Source organism: Callospermophilus lateralis, chromosome 4 (genome assembly GCF_048772815.1).
Source record: "Callospermophilus lateralis isolate mCalLat2 chromosome 4, mCalLat2.hap1, whole genome shotgun sequence".
NCBI classification, from domain to species: Eukaryota; Metazoa; Chordata; class Mammalia; order Rodentia; family Sciuridae; genus Callospermophilus; species Callospermophilus lateralis.
In genome coordinates this window covers 129,679,655-129,695,216 of record NC_135308.1, presented here as the reverse complement: position 1 = coordinate 129,695,216, position 15,562 = coordinate 129,679,655, and the positions used below count along the sequence as shown (strand labels likewise).

Genomic DNA, 15,562 nt, shown 5'->3' with positions numbered 1-15,562 from the left:
CTAATTGATTTAATAACAAACACCTGCTTCTATTTACTTGCCCATTTAGAAATTCCATTTAATTCTGAATTTTAAGCATCATAATTTACTTTGAAGATCATATCATTTCAGTCTTTGTTCTTGGAGTTTTGTAACCACGTTTTGTTCAAAGCAGTAAAACTTTGTACTAAAAATTTGAATTATTTTTAATGGGTGGGGGAGTCTTATCGGTATACATGACTTCTAAAGTTTGTTCTTATACTTAATGATACTCATATTATTTTATTTACTTTTATTTAGCATTTTAGTGTTAGGGTTTTTTTCAAGATTTTACATATAACTTGAGAGACCTTAACAGATACGAATTTTTTAAATGAATTGTTAATTTGTAAATGCATCTTAAAAGATTTTGCTTTTAAGGGTTCTAATTTGTACATTTCCAGTCACTGCTCTGCTTTTAACATTAGCACAAAATTATTATTAACTTTTTCAGCTTCCTCCACTAGTGCCTACTGTATGAAACTATATATATTTATATGTGTGTGCTCATGGAAAGGAATAGATCACAAAAAAGGGAAGCATACAAAATATTTTAAATGCTGCTTATTTTCTATTAAGGCAGGGTAACTTTAACAACAACAACAAAAAAAAAAAACAGAACTATTCACTTTAAATTATCCTTTTTTAAGTTCTTAAATGTTGAGCTAAAATTAAAGAATTTTTTCTGTACCAGGCAGATAATTTGTGGAGATGTTATATATAAAACTATTAGTTTGATTTTATGCTTTAAGTTGTTAACTAACAATAAGACTATATTACTCTCTATAGTCAAAATAAGCATTATAGTTACCTTTGGAACAGATTACCTACTGTGTTGTATGGGTATATAGTCCAAAGAAGTGTAAATCATATTTTCTTTACTGGGTGGCAAAAATTCTTGGAATTTTGTGTTCTAGTTAATCAAATCTAATATTAAAAGCATAATAATAATTTGATAAAAGACAAGTCTCTGCTGTGGGTACGTGAAATACATCAATAAAAAAGGACAAATGCAACATAATGGTATGATAGTATAAAAATTACATTTGATTTAAAGTAATGGGAACAGAACATTTGTGATAGATCTTGAATGATGAGTAGGTTGTACTTTGAGACGAGTTTGTATAAAAGGAGAGATGAAAAGTAATATGAGCAAGTAGAGATAATATTTGGTAGGAAAAATGAATTGTTCAGTTTGATTAGTTATAGAGTACATATATGCACAGTAAAGCAAGAAAAGTAGAGCCAAATTATGGAATATCTGATTCACTTCTATGGTTATACTTTTAGAATTTATTTGATGATAGAGTATCACAGAAAATGTGTGAACAGTGCCATGAGAAAATTATTCTTTCTTTCTTTTTTTTTTTTTGTACCAAGGATTGAACCCAGAAATGTTTAACCACTGAGCCACATCCCCAACCCTTTTTGTATTTAGAGACAGGGTCTTGCTGAATTGCTTAGGGCCTTGCTAAATTGCTCAGGCTGGCTTGAACTCAGTATCCTCCTGCCTCAGCCTCCGGAGCTGCTGAGATTACAAGTATGCACCACTGTGCCCAGCAGAAAATTATTCTTTCATAATATTCATTCTGGCAGAGACTGATTAAGGAAAGATTTATCAGAAAATCATTGAAGTTACCCACAGTGATAAGAGTGTAAACTAGGGAAGTGGGTGTGTGCTTAAAAAGGAAAGGGGATTTGGAAACTTGGCACCTAACTTATGAATGGAAGGAGATGAGAAGGAAGTCTAACATGATTGTGGGAATTGAACAAATAACATTGGTGCCTTTACTAGAAATAGAAAATGAGTTAAGAGTTGTTTTGGAAGCAAAAGTATTTGACTTTAGATATGTTCGGTTTCAAGTTCCAAATATAGTTCTAGATAGGTAGCTCTACAGGTAAATAAAATGTCAGGACTGGGAATTTAGGAGTTAGAGTGAACTGGAAAATAACAGTTAAATTTGAGAATAACCTGAATAAAAGTAATATTTAACCTGAAGAAGTAGAAAAGATTCTGCTCTCATCTCTCAGCAGAAGAAAATACAAGGCAAAATGGGAGATCTGAGAGCAGACATTTAGGATACTTATCTTGCAGTACTAGGAAAGGAACATTGCTAATAAAAAAATAAAGGAGAGAGGGATCTAAGAAAAGGATAAGTGGTCACCACAGTAGGAAAAATGAAGATATGTCTTGTTATAAGACCAGGAAGAAAGTATTGATTGTTCATTATTTCAGAAAGATTTATGCACCAAGTAAAATTGTGGAAAATAATTTTAAACATAGAAACCAGTACCTAACTCCAAATTTATGTCAGGCAGAATAGAGGTATATCAGTCATTACAGTGCAACAAGTGCCCATTTCGAAATAGATATTACTTCCTCAGTTGTCTCAACTCTGAAATAGCTTTGGGCCAAATACTAGTAAACATTTTGTTAAATGTTAGCTTCTGTTATAACAAAGCAAATGTTATCTCCTGTGTCTGCAGGAGAAACATTTGTTTTTGGTTTTGGTGGGGAAGATGGGTTCTCAAGCAGGGGCTGATAAACTATAACTGGTGGGCCCACTACTATATTTTTGTATAATCCACAATTAAGAATGGTTTTAACATGTAGAAATGATTGAGAAAAAATAAAAGACTATTTTGGACATCAAGTCAGATTCTATTGTCCCTAAATAAAAATTTTTTGGAACATAGCCACACTATTTTATTTATATATTATCTGTGGTCTGCAAAACCTAAAATGTATACTCTTGTCTCAGTACCTATGTTACTGCATAGAATATTTCTTGGTCAACTGAGTCCCTGGTATTTTGCACTCCTCCCCCACCAGGTGTACTTGGCCAAAGAAATACTTGTTTCATTTATTAAATAGTCAGGTGCAAATAAATTAATGATGGCTTTTGTACAATGTCCAAGAGATGTCACTGTCTCTCAAAACTTTAAAATATCCCACACTCTGGACTCTGCTGTGTTTTGATACAAATTGATTAATTGAAGTACTAAAGGTATCTTATGAGAATTTTGTCTGTGAAGTGGGAACTTTAACATGCTCTATTAATATGCTAACTATAGCAGTCTTTGAAAATAAATATAAAAGAAAGGTCTTAAAAAGAAAAAACAATACTTTCTGCTTGTAGCAAGTAGATACTTGTGTGTTCACTTTTTTATATTTAACTGTAGTTGAACACTTAAATTCTGGAACTGAAAATAGATGAAGTGAACTATTTGAAGTGAACAATGTTGCATTTTTAGGGAAAAATTGCAATTATTGGAAAGCCTTAAGGAGTGGAGTAATTATTTGTACATTTAAAAAATAGTTAAAATGTTTAATGTTTGGTGAGAAAATCAAACAGTAAATTTGAAGTTGTGACATTTTAGATATTATTGAATTAAATGTTATACTTAGAAAATATCAGTTATTAGATTTTCATTTAAATTTTAACCAGAATATAAAATGGGTAAAACAATTCTTATGCAGTAGTTTGTTCACTCAGATACTATTATATTATCTACTGTATTTGCCTTCAACTGCTTTAGAGGTTTTTTAATTGATTTCATTCAGATCATTTTTGTGCTAAAACCAGAATTTATTCCCATTGATTTTTCAAAAATTGGATCATTACTGAATTATTGAGTTTGATCTATTATAAATTTCTTTTAAAAAGGAAAAAAAAAGTATATTTTGCTCATAACTTCCTTTTTTATTTTCATGCTTTCAATCTTTATCTCTTTACCTGTCTCATTTTAATTGGCTTTAGTATGATTTCATTGCTCCTATCATGCCTGTGGTGGAATCAATAGATCCTGCATCATGGAGGCAGGGCTTGCGCAAAACTGGCATTGTTCTTGTGCCCAATAAGGGTGAAAAATCTATGGTGAGGCATTTCTATGTGCAAGAATTTATATTAGGATACAATATAACAAGTTTAATACAAATACTGGTTCCAAAGATGCATGGTTTTAAGTCCTTATGGTGTGCTCATTTTTGTTTTTTGTATCTGCATCATAAATTTTCTGCGTGATATAAAGTGTGTAGTGTTTTCTCTAATCTAACCTCTGTAAAGGTAGTCTGTTCCTCTTTCAGTTTTAGATTTTTACTTTTTTAACTAAGATATTAACCTATCTAGTAAAAGTGTTTTCTCAAACTATTAACTATAATTTTAGACATTATCTGAAAACTTAATCATTTCCAAATTCAGGACTAATCAGTTTGGATAATTTTTTTTTCTTAATAAAAACAGTTTCCAACTTCAACTACAAAAATTTCTCCCAAAGAAGAAGAGAGAAAAGATGAATCTCCTGCATCTTGGAGGTTAGGACTTAGAAAGACTGGCAGTTATGGTGCACTTGCTGAAATCACAGCATCTAAAGAGGCTCAGAAAGAAAAAGACACTGCAGGTGTTATACGTTCAGCTTCAAGTCCCAGACTTTCCTCCTCTTTGGATAATAAAGAAAAGGTAATCTGTTTCACATTCTGGGGTTTCTATAAAACTCTTTAATAATTATTTTCTAGAAACATCAAATCTGATAGGTTTTCTACTAGATATCTTTAAATCCTAGATCTCAAGTTAATTCACCAGACTTAATTATATACTACAAAATGTACCACCTTGAATAAATATATGTGTGGACTTAAAAGTACTGAGAAGATCACATGTATTTGCTCAAAATATAAATTTTAGGATTATTACTAATTTAAGTTTAAAAAATCTTTAAAGAGAAAAAGAAAGAAAAAGGGGGATCCCATGAAAGTAGAAGAAATTAGTGGAGTAGAGAAAGAGGGTTGAAGCAGAAGGAGAAAGGATAGGAAAAGGCAAGAGCAGTGGAATGAACCTGACCAAACTTTCCTCTGTACATATATGAATATACTTCACAGTGAATCTCACCTGTATGTATATTTACAAGATGCTAATTTTTAAAAACACTATAAATAAAAGAAAGATCAGTAGAATAAAAGAAAAAGAATAAGGAGTAAGAAAGGGAAAGGGGAAATACTGGGGACTGAATTAGAACAAATTTTATTCCAGGCTTATATAATTATTTCAAAATGAACCCCAATGTTATTTATAACTAAAATGAACTAATAAAAATAAAACCACGTGGCATATTTCAAAACATTTGGAGAAAATCCTTCATCCTACGTTTTATAATAGAATATATTAAGGAATAAGTTTATTATTTATTATGATTTCACAAGTTTTCCAAAGCTTAGGAACACATTTTTTGTTTCCGAATGTGATTCTACTCGTATTCATCCAGTATCTACAGTTTCTTTACCAGCTTTTTGATTTGATACATTACGAGCAACTTTGTCTTAATAAAGTACTTTTATTTACACTTGAAAGGCAGTATTAATTTGGAATCAAACAGATATGTCTTTTTATTCAGTGCCATAGTATAATAATTAGATTGTTTATATTTTGTGCTTGTGCTCCATATATGTAGTTTTCATATGTTTCCTTGTTATCAGAAATAGAGATCAAATTTTTCCTCAGTTAATTTAATATTTTTTGCTTTTTATAAATTTATTGCCTAATTGTTTTTCAGGATTGTATGTCAATAAATCCATCATTGTCACTACACACAGCCATATTTGGATAAACATAATTTAGATTGTTTTGAATATTTTAATGTATTATTAAGGTATAGACTCACAAGGTTATGGATAGCTTATATAACAAATGATTAGGAATTATCAGTGAACCATATTTCAGACATTATTTGAGACAATCTGAGAGAAGCAGAATGTTTTAGCTTGCAGTACTACATTATTTTAATGTCAGAAGTTTTATCAAAAATCCTTAAGAAGTAAAAGAAATTTGCTTTCTTATGTTTTTTTCTAATTCTAGATTTAAGGAGAATGAAGAAAATTTGTTCAACAGGCCATATTTCAGAGCTTATGTAGTAATTGATTTTTATTTATTTATTTTTGTACTAGGGTTGAATTCAGGGACACTTTACCACTACACTACATCCCTAGTCCTTTTATTTTTTATTTTGAAAGTCTCACTAAGTGGCTGAGAGTCTCCCTGAGTGGCTGAGACTGGCCTCAAACTTGATCTTCCCACCTCAGTCTCTAGGACTGGGATTACAGGTACATGCCACCATATCCATCAGTGCCTGATTATTGATATGTGTCAGTTTTAGAGCTTACCTAAGAAATATGGAAATACTATAAATTGTGATAGCCTGTAATTATGCATTGTTGAGTAACTGTTTCTTAATATTTTTAGCAATGACTGTTTTCAGCACACAATATTATTTTCATTGTTTTTTTTTTCCTATTGTGCAGGAGAGAGAGAATAAAGGAGCAAGGCTTGCATATGTTGCACCTACTATACCAAGACGTCTAGCTAGCACATCTGACATTGAAGAGAAAGAAAACAGGTAAGTTTATTATGATTTGCTTTATGCCTTTACTTTAAATCTTTGTTATCTAGCATCAAAATTAATACACAAGTTTTGTATTTATGTGAGTATGAAATCTGGAAGAGATAGGGGATGTTCCTGATAGAACACCAGGTACATGGTCTTGGGAGTTCAGGCTTAGTACATTTATACAGTAGCAGAGAAGGCCATATGGCTGGAACAGAGTACAGGGAAAGTAGCAGCACAAATTCTCTAAACATTTCAAACATTTGGAAAGGGGGAAAGAAGAGAGGAAAAGCTCAATCAGTTTCAGTATTTTCCTTGGTTCCTTCCTATTTTCAGCACATTTTAGAGTTTGTGAACTTTTTAATATAGTTGTAATCACGTTATAACATCCATTTGTGTGCCTGGATATTTTTTTCACCTAGCATCTCATAATCAATCTTAACATGTTAGTATATATTCTCAAAAAATATTATTTTTCATCAGTGAATTATGCCATAGAATAGATCTCCTGCTATGGGCATATTTTGTGATCACAAATAATATTTCTGTAAATATCTTAATTTTTTCCCCATATTTAGGATTATACCATGGGAATAGAATAATTACTCTCACTTACTGGTAAATGTACCAAAGTATTTTCCCATGGGATTCTATTAGTTTCTGCTTCTACTAGTATTTATTATTAGTGTGCAACTTTTTAAATCTTGTTTTAAAATCATCAGAATCTGAAGGGTATTCTCTTTACAGAGACTCTTTGAGTTTGCGAACAAGTAGCTCTTATACAAGAAGAAAATGGGAAGATGATCTTAAAAAAAACAGCTCAATTAATGAAGGACCAACTTATCATAAAAGGTAATAATGGAATTCTTAGATGGTTTTTATGTATTCTTTTATAAAAATATTAGGCAATTTGTTTCAAGCCCTCAGTTTAATATCAGTTAAGCATTAGATACTTTGATTAAATATTATATCTTTTCTCATATACGTAAAACTTGATTTAAAGGCAGTAATGTATTTAAAGATGGGTGGTTTTATTTTTACTTATGCCTTTCTATGATATATTTAAACTTGATATATTATGAAGCATTTTTCATAGGAATTAATTATATAAATAAGTAGAGCAACTGAAATAGGTCAGTGTCTCTATTTAAGATCTGGTCATCATTCAGTGGAATATTAGTATTATCATCTTGAAGAAGAAAATAAACCCTATAAATTAATTGTCTGCTAAAAACAACTGAAAAGAGTAAGAAATGAACAAGTATAATGGAGGCATGGGTCTCTCCTAGGAATCTGAATCATAGCCAGAAAAATTTCCTTGTGGGGCATGGTATCATATACCTGTAATCCCAGTCACTCAGGATTGAAGCAGGACCATTGAGAATTTGAGGCCAGCATGGGTAACTTAGCAAGATCCTGTCTCAAAAAATGTTTTAGAAGGACTGGAGATGTAATTCAGTAGTAGAGTGCTTGTCGAGCATGTACAATACCCTGGGTTCAATCCTTGGTACCACAAAAGAACAAAAATAAGTGTTATTTCTTTTCTTTCTTTCTTTCTTTTCCTAGAAAGTAAAATGTTTTGCTTTTCCCTGGATAAAACCACACCAGTGCATTTCCTTCCTTCCTTTCTCTTTCTTTCTTTCTCTCTCTCTCTCTCTCTCTCTCTCTCTCTCTCTCTCTCTCTCTTTCTTTCTTTCTTTCTTAGGTGTAGATGGACAGTATGCCTTTATTTTATTTGTTTATTTTTATGTGGTGCTGAGGATCGAACCCAGGGCCTCTTACATGCTAGCAAGGGCTCTACTGCTGAGCCACAACCCCAGCCCTACCAGTTCATTTTCTTAGGACCCATCTGGTATAACCATATGATCTTGAATATTCCAGAAGTATGAAATATCAAATCAGGTTATCTTTGGGTTTTTTCAGAGGAGTTGGAAGCAGGCAGTAAAATGATACACTACTTTAATTAGTGAAATCATCTAAACTCTAGCAAGTTGTAGATGCAACTCTTGGTGCTGGAGCTGGTGGTATATTTAGGAACACAGTTTCTTAGATATTTCCTGGTCTTATGAATTTGTATAATGTATTAGACATTAAATATAGAATACACATTCAGACACATCCTATATAGATATGACTCTTTCCTTTAGTTGCTCCTTTGGTAGAAGACAAGATGATTTGATTAGTTCTAGTGTTCCAAGCACCACATCAACACCAACAGTTACCTCTGCAGCTGGGCTTCAGAAAAGCCTGCTTTCCAGCACAAGCACTACTACAAAGATTACAACGGGTTCTTCCTCAGCAGGCACACAAAGCAGGTAAGTTACAGATACATTTTATGTTCAGGTCTACTGTGTGCTTATGTATGTGCATGCATATTTGTTTAGAAGATTGTGGGGCTCTGGATTTTTTTCATTTATCTTACTAAATTTATTTCCAAACAAAAATTGATTCCAAAAAGAAGCAATTATGCATGTTTGGGGAAAACAGAATAAGTTCCTGAATTAGACTGTTTAAAATGTAAATTTCTCTCTTTGACATCTCAGGGTGAGCTTTTTGGTTCATAGTTGAAAGATGTCTCACCTTGTGTTTTTAAAAAATCCATCCCTGTAGTCACATGTGTTCAGCTGCTAGAAAGTGCTTTCATTGTTTAGCTGTTTTCCTTTTCTCTTTTTGTGTTGCTGCTTATGATGCTATAGTACCTCAAATCGTTTGTGGGCTGATGATAGTACTGAAAAAGAAAAGGACAGTGTCCCTACGGCAGTGACCATTCCTGTTGCTCCAACTGTTGTAAATGCTGCAGCTTCTACCACAACCCTGACTACAACTACTGCTGGCACTGTCTCCTCCACATCAGAGGTCAGGGAGAGACGCAGGTGTGTAAAGGTCCTAACACTACTGCTGATATGTTTGCTTGGTGGTGAAAGTTGGTTTTGTTTTTTGTTTTTTAAATTTTGGGAAGTTGACAACCATCTCTCCAATAGACTATTAAATGAAATACTCTTATGTCAGCTTGAAACTATTTAAATTGAAATAACTAGCAATTATTAGTATTTAGATTTAGTAATCCATCTCTGAGAGAATTAATGTTTTTGTTTAAAGGCAATAAGCCTCATAATTGTCTTCTTACTTATTTTTCACATTATTTTCTCCTGTTATTTAGAAATTTGATGAATGTTAAGCTGTTTTGAAATTTTCATCTTAAAATTCTTTTCTGGGTGTACTCATCCAGTGGTAGAGTGCTTGCCTAGCATGCACAAGGCCCTGGGTTCCATCTCTAACACCACCAAAAAAATATATATATATACACACACATACACACACACACACACACACGTATGTATGTATAAAATGTATAAATATATATATATTATTTTGGTGATGGAAGGGCTCTTTTTATAGGTATAAGCCAAATAATTTTAGTTTTGTAAAATACATTCAGTTAATTCTTATAGATCTGGTACAAAGAATCTGAATTTATTTTATGTGCTTAAATGTACTTAGGAATATTGTTCACATCTTCCTGCTGCTGCCTTTTGAAATGGAATCATAGATGTAGGAAGGAGCTTACTTATCTTTTGTGATATCTTTTTGCTTCACAGAAGGAAACTGAGACCCAGAGATATTATGTGACTATCCAATTTTGTATAGTTGATTAATTGGTGTGAAAGCTGAGATACACCCCAAGATTATAGAATCAGTCCGGTTCTTTCTGCTATGTCAAGCACAGTCCCTAGTTTTGAATTTTATTTTTTCCTCTTTAAAAGAAATTGAAATCTTAGTACACTAAATATCAGCTTTGTTTTTATATTATATTCTTGGAAAATTAAATTAGCTACATGACTACATTTTTCTTACTAAAATACTGATGGGATAAACATTTTTTGTTTCTATCACAGTGTTATATACAGAGTGCTTTTCTCTAGTGCCTAGTAAATGTGCTTTGCCTGTAGTATTATGGCCTAATCATAGTATTTGTTTTTGAATATATAAAACATAACAAGTTATTGTTAAATATTTTCTTTCTTATCATTAGCATATTTAGGTTTCATTCCTATTTTAATGGTGAATTTTAATCAAACTTATATAACACCACTGTAAATGGTTAGCACTTTTTTGAGTGGAATACTAGCATATCATGTTCATTTTAATTATTATTTTCTACAACTTTAAGTCCATTTTAGGTTTTTATGGTGCTTTCATATACCAACAGACATTAGAGGATATCACACATCATTCTTACCCTTAAAGTAATCCATCATTTGATCAAATTTATAAGTTTGTAGGCTTAGCCTGTTTTTGATGGATGTGTTGAAGAAGAGAAGTTCTTCATTTTTTAATCCTTACCGTACTTTTTTTTTTTTAAAGGCAGTGCTAGGACTTGAACCCAGGGCCTCTGTACTGAGCTACACACCAGTCCCTTGCTATGTCTTGATCCTTAAGATCAGAATTTTCTTCTGTAAAAAGGAGTACTTGATTTATGTAATTTTTAACTCTGGAATACTTTCTGTCTCCAGCATTTCATGCTTTTAAAAATTTCTTCAATGACAGGTAAAACCTCATGACTATCTCCCAGAATCATCAGTTGCGTCAGAACAAATTATGAGGATTTTTGGAGGGTGCCATGGTAGGGATAAAATCCAGGGACTTCTGCATGCTGAGAAAGCTCTTTATCACTGAACTACAACCCTAGCTCAAATTATGATTCTTGATGTCAGATTTTTGTTTCTTTGTTTGTTTCTTTCTTTTAGAAAGAGTTGAATTTGACTTTTAGAATCAGTCCTAAACTAGTTTTAATGGAAGATATTAAAGATTGAAAATTAAATTTTTGATAAATTGTTAGAACAATGCAGATTCTAATAACATAACAAAATGTGTCTGCTGACATTGTTTTTGGTCTTATTGTAGAGATTTTGTTTGTCTTTGTTTTAATGATGTTTGCAGTATTATTAATGTTTGTGTGTTCTTTAATGTGAAATAGTCGTTTGCAGTTTTTAATACATTGTTGGCTTCTGTTTATCTTTTTATCAAATTTCATCATTGGTCCTAAGTGTTTATGGTTCATAATTTGCCTTAAAATGTATATATGATAATTTTAAAACACATTGTGGCTGGGCTGAGGTTGTGGATCAGCAGTATAGTGCTTGCCTAGCATGTATGAGGCACTGGGTTTGATTCTCAGCACCACATATAAATTAACAAATAAATAAAGGTCCATCAACAACTAAACAAAGTATTTTAAAAAAATACATTGTGACTGAAAAAGATAAATCGACACATTTATACCATTAGGTACCTTACCATGCCTTTAGGATTTTATATAATATTTACTACACACACTTTTAAATTTACACAGTGTTCTTGAATTTTCCTGTTGCTTTTTATTAGACTGTGTTGAGATTTCCTGTTTTTCTTAGTTAAGAATTCCAATGTATTAATTTCTGTTTTGGAAATAAGGAGAAGCTAGATTTAAATAGGTAGAGCATAAATAGCAAATTCCTTGACCATTTTAAGTATTTGTAATTCTCCAGTCTTTTCAAACTGCAAAAGAGTACCTTACAAATAACTTCATACTTACCTGGAACTGTTGCTTTTGTATAATTACTCTCTTCCACCATTTTTTCCTTGGTTCAGCTATCTCCCATTTGCCCATTTGTATTTCTTCTGGAAGGAATAAAGCTAAATGATACAGAAAGGGCTGGTGTCAGTTTTTCAAAAATGTAATTTGGTTGAGTAGCCAAAATAGAACTATTATAAGTATTTTTGCTAATAAATATCAGTTAAATTTTTAAAATGTAGAATAATTGAATTTATAAGAAAAAATACCTTATTGAAAAAACAAAATGACCTTTGAGTTGCTCAGAATAATCTAAGACAAATTACACACCCTGTGTAATGAGAAGAAAAAAGTGTAGTTAGACACTATGATACAGCTATAATTTAGGCAACAATGGAGTTTGGCTAATATAGTCTACCATTTTTTTGATAATCAGTTCTTTGGAATTGAAGACATAAAATATAAATATATATATATATATATATATATATATATATATATATATATATACTGTTTTTTCTGTCCGTTCTATTCTTAGACGTCTGTCTTCATACTTTACATAATTACTCCAAAAGAGGAGACAGGAACTGAATATCAGGTGGTGACTATCAGCTATAGGAACTGTGTTTTAAGTTACAAATTGATAGGCTAGATTTCATGTTAATTTAAGACAAATACATATGGAAAGTTTAAGTGAACAGATCTTCTGTAAGTTTTTCAGAAGACTTTTACTTCTCTCCCCAGTAAGTGTGATGGGTTTGTTACTTTTCATGACATCTTGTAAATGTATTAAGAAGGGATCCAGGCCCATTGGAAGAGAGTGTGATAGTTGATTGGTGTTATTTGCCATGGTGGGGTAAAAAGAGTAAAGTGGCAATGCAGTTTCTCTCTTCTAAACTAAATGTGAAAATTCAACCATGTAGAGTTGTAGCCAGAATTCACAGTCCATGTTCATTCTTTCAGAATAGTTCAGGTAACGCTGAAGTGATATATGCATCTGTCTGACCTGTTTTAAACCAAATTAGTTACCACTTTAGATTTGATCTTTTATTTTTTTATTCTTTTTATCTGGTAGAAGTTCAAAAGAGGCAGTTAGTATATAAATAAGAATTAAATTAATGAGTGAAAAAAATAGATTGTATCACATTTTTCAGGCTGAATTTCCTAGGAACACTTTTTCACATTTAATAAATGTGCCACCAAAAGAAGAAGAAAGATTCTGTACTTTAAATAATTTGGGGAAATATTTAAATAGGTTACTTCTCTCAGTACACCTCAGACCCTTTAGTAGTTTTATGATTTTCCTAAAAAGGATTGGAATGGAATATTTATCATTTCCCAAATTTGTATACCTGTTTCTACAGAAAAACAGGTCTTTATTTTTTATCGTAGCCCAGAATAATGTTTCTTATACATTATACAATCTTAATAACAAGATTGTTGATTATTGTCTTTCTCCTTTCATATTACTTGCTCCCAGAAAACTCAGTTAAGTTGTTATTAAAAATAAAACCTAAGTAAAAGTCTGAAAACAGTTGATAAAATGAGCTTTATAAAACAGTGGGAGAGGGCTGGGGATGTGGCTCAAGCTGTAGCGCGCTCCCCTGGCATGTGCAGGGCGCTGGGTTCGATCCTCAGCACCACATAAAAAAATAAAATAAAGATGTTGTGTCCACCAAAAACTAAAAAAAAAAAAAAAAAAAACAGTGGGAGAATGAGAAGTGTTAGGCTTAGTGTAGCACCAGAAGGAAGAGCAGGCAGGTCCTCACAGATGTACTCATATGTATTTGTGCGTTGGTACAGACGAAACTATATGTAGCAGAATTTTAAATAAGATTGTCATGGGCCAGCCATGGCTGTGTGTGTGAACTATGAGGGGACTGGACTGACGTTGCCTCTCTGTTTGGACTAGTGATGTGTGTGTGTCCTTTTTGCGCACTCTGCCTATGATCCCCATGTAGCACATGAGATGGGCATGGCCTCCCAAGATGTCAGTCAATCTGCTGATGGCAAGACATCAGGAAGCTAGACTCAACCCCCTGAAACCTGACCCCTTGCCTCATTTGTCTTCCCCTCAATAAAAAGGGCTTCAGAAAGTTCTCCCCCTCTTTCTCCTCTGCATTACCCCCCTTGTGGGAGTAGTGGCTGAGGAGCCCTCATTGAACCCAAAGAAAAAGGTGCTTTCTGTGTCAGTGTCTTTATTTACTCAGCCCAAATTCACCTGTAGTGACCCTGACTGATTTAGTCGTGTGACGCAGTATAAGATTCTGAGAGGAAGCCAAATCAATGAAAGATGGACAACCAAATTTAATTTATTATTTAATTTTAATTCCTGCTTTTAATTCTACTTTTAGTATAACAAGTTTATTTAAAGTGACAGAAAACAATTAGGTATTTAATTTTTAAAAATAGTATGAAATTTTAGATTATTTACATAAGAACTAATATTTTAGTGGAAAGTGGTTAAAAGAGAAAATTTTACAAAGTGCTTCAATTAGAAGTATGCCTTCTTGATTAGGTAAATGTAGTCGTACAATAGCAAAAAAAAAAACAGGATCTTTCGGTATTTAACAACATCAAGATGAAAACATGATAAAGAGAAAAAATGTAGTTATTTTGTTATAAAATAGCACAAGTTACTCAAATAGATTCTCAGACCATATCATAAAAATAACTTAAAGTGCAGTTATGATGAAATTTTTATCTAAGTTTGCTAACATCTCAGTGAAGTAAAACACTCTCTTGAGAACTTCTTGATTTAAAGATCTTAGGTGAGAACTTCTTCATCTTAGGGTTAATTATCTAAGGATTTAATACCAGATAGTGAATCACGCCCTCTAGTTTTATCTTTGAAACTCTTGATTCAGAGAATCCAGTTGTATATCTTCAAACTCCAGTGCCTCATATACTAGGTTTTAGAGGGTATATAGATAAAATAGAAGGCATAAAACAGGCAATAAATCCAGAAGTTTATTGTGCTCATATAAATAGCTTAACGAGCAAAATGAATTATAAATTGAGATGAATACTAAAGCTAACAAAATATATAAAATAGATATATATACTCATAAAAGTAGCGTTAAAAAAAAACTCACCAGTCCATTGGGGTTTGAAGAGGAAGCCGGTGGCATAAATTAAACTTAATTAACTTAACAGAAAAAGTATTCTGTTTCCATAAGTGTTCTCAGCAAAATGTAAGTTAGATATTAATATAATTAGGTTGAATTTCCCATATAATACTGATTATTAGAGCAATGTATTCATGATGTATTTCAGGGATCTACCTTATCTTTGTTTGTTCAACACTTTATTTAATTGTTAACTTAGGACATATATTTTACCATTTCAAAGTTTCTCAATTCTTGTTCAAGAGTATGATGTGTGCCAACAACATCATTAATAAAAAAGCACATTGCCAAAAGTGTAGTGGTGCTGCTTACTCACCATTTCATAGTCTAAATTTTGCCATCAGTCCTAGCTACTGTGCTGAAAGAAGGCATTGGCAGTCTAGAAATCAGTCAGATAATTTCACATGTCATCTAAAATTACGTTACAAGAAACTGGAAAAGGGGGGCTAAGAGGAATGGCTTAAGAAATTAGGACTCTAGTGCT

The 15,562-nt window shown here is 32.2% G+C and overlaps 1 protein-coding gene across 10 annotated transcripts in view; it reads left to right on the top strand.

Annotated features, from left to right (window-relative positions):
- The window catches only part of Ppp1r12a (protein phosphatase 1 regulatory subunit 12A), a 132,675-nt gene that overhangs the window by 87,304 nt on the left and 29,809 nt on the right, over nucleotides 1–15,562 (top strand). For 4 of the 10 annotated variants that reach the window (XM_076854902.1, XM_076854905.1, XM_076854901.1 and 1 more), the window contains exons 10-15: nucleotides 3,780–3,896; nucleotides 4,263–4,478; nucleotides 6,314–6,408; nucleotides 7,144–7,248; nucleotides 8,544–8,711; nucleotides 9,093–9,269. In XM_076854902.1, the coding sequence (XP_076711017.1) occupies nucleotides 3,780–3,896; nucleotides 4,263–4,478; nucleotides 6,314–6,408; nucleotides 7,144–7,248; nucleotides 8,544–8,711; nucleotides 9,093–9,269 (878 nt within the window). The remainder of the gene's footprint in view (nucleotides 1–3,779; nucleotides 3,897–4,262; nucleotides 4,479–6,313; nucleotides 6,409–7,143; nucleotides 7,249–8,543; nucleotides 8,712–9,092; nucleotides 9,270–15,562) is intronic. The other 6 variants (XM_076854907.1, XM_076854910.1, XM_076854903.1 and 3 more) reach the window with 4 other exon arrangements.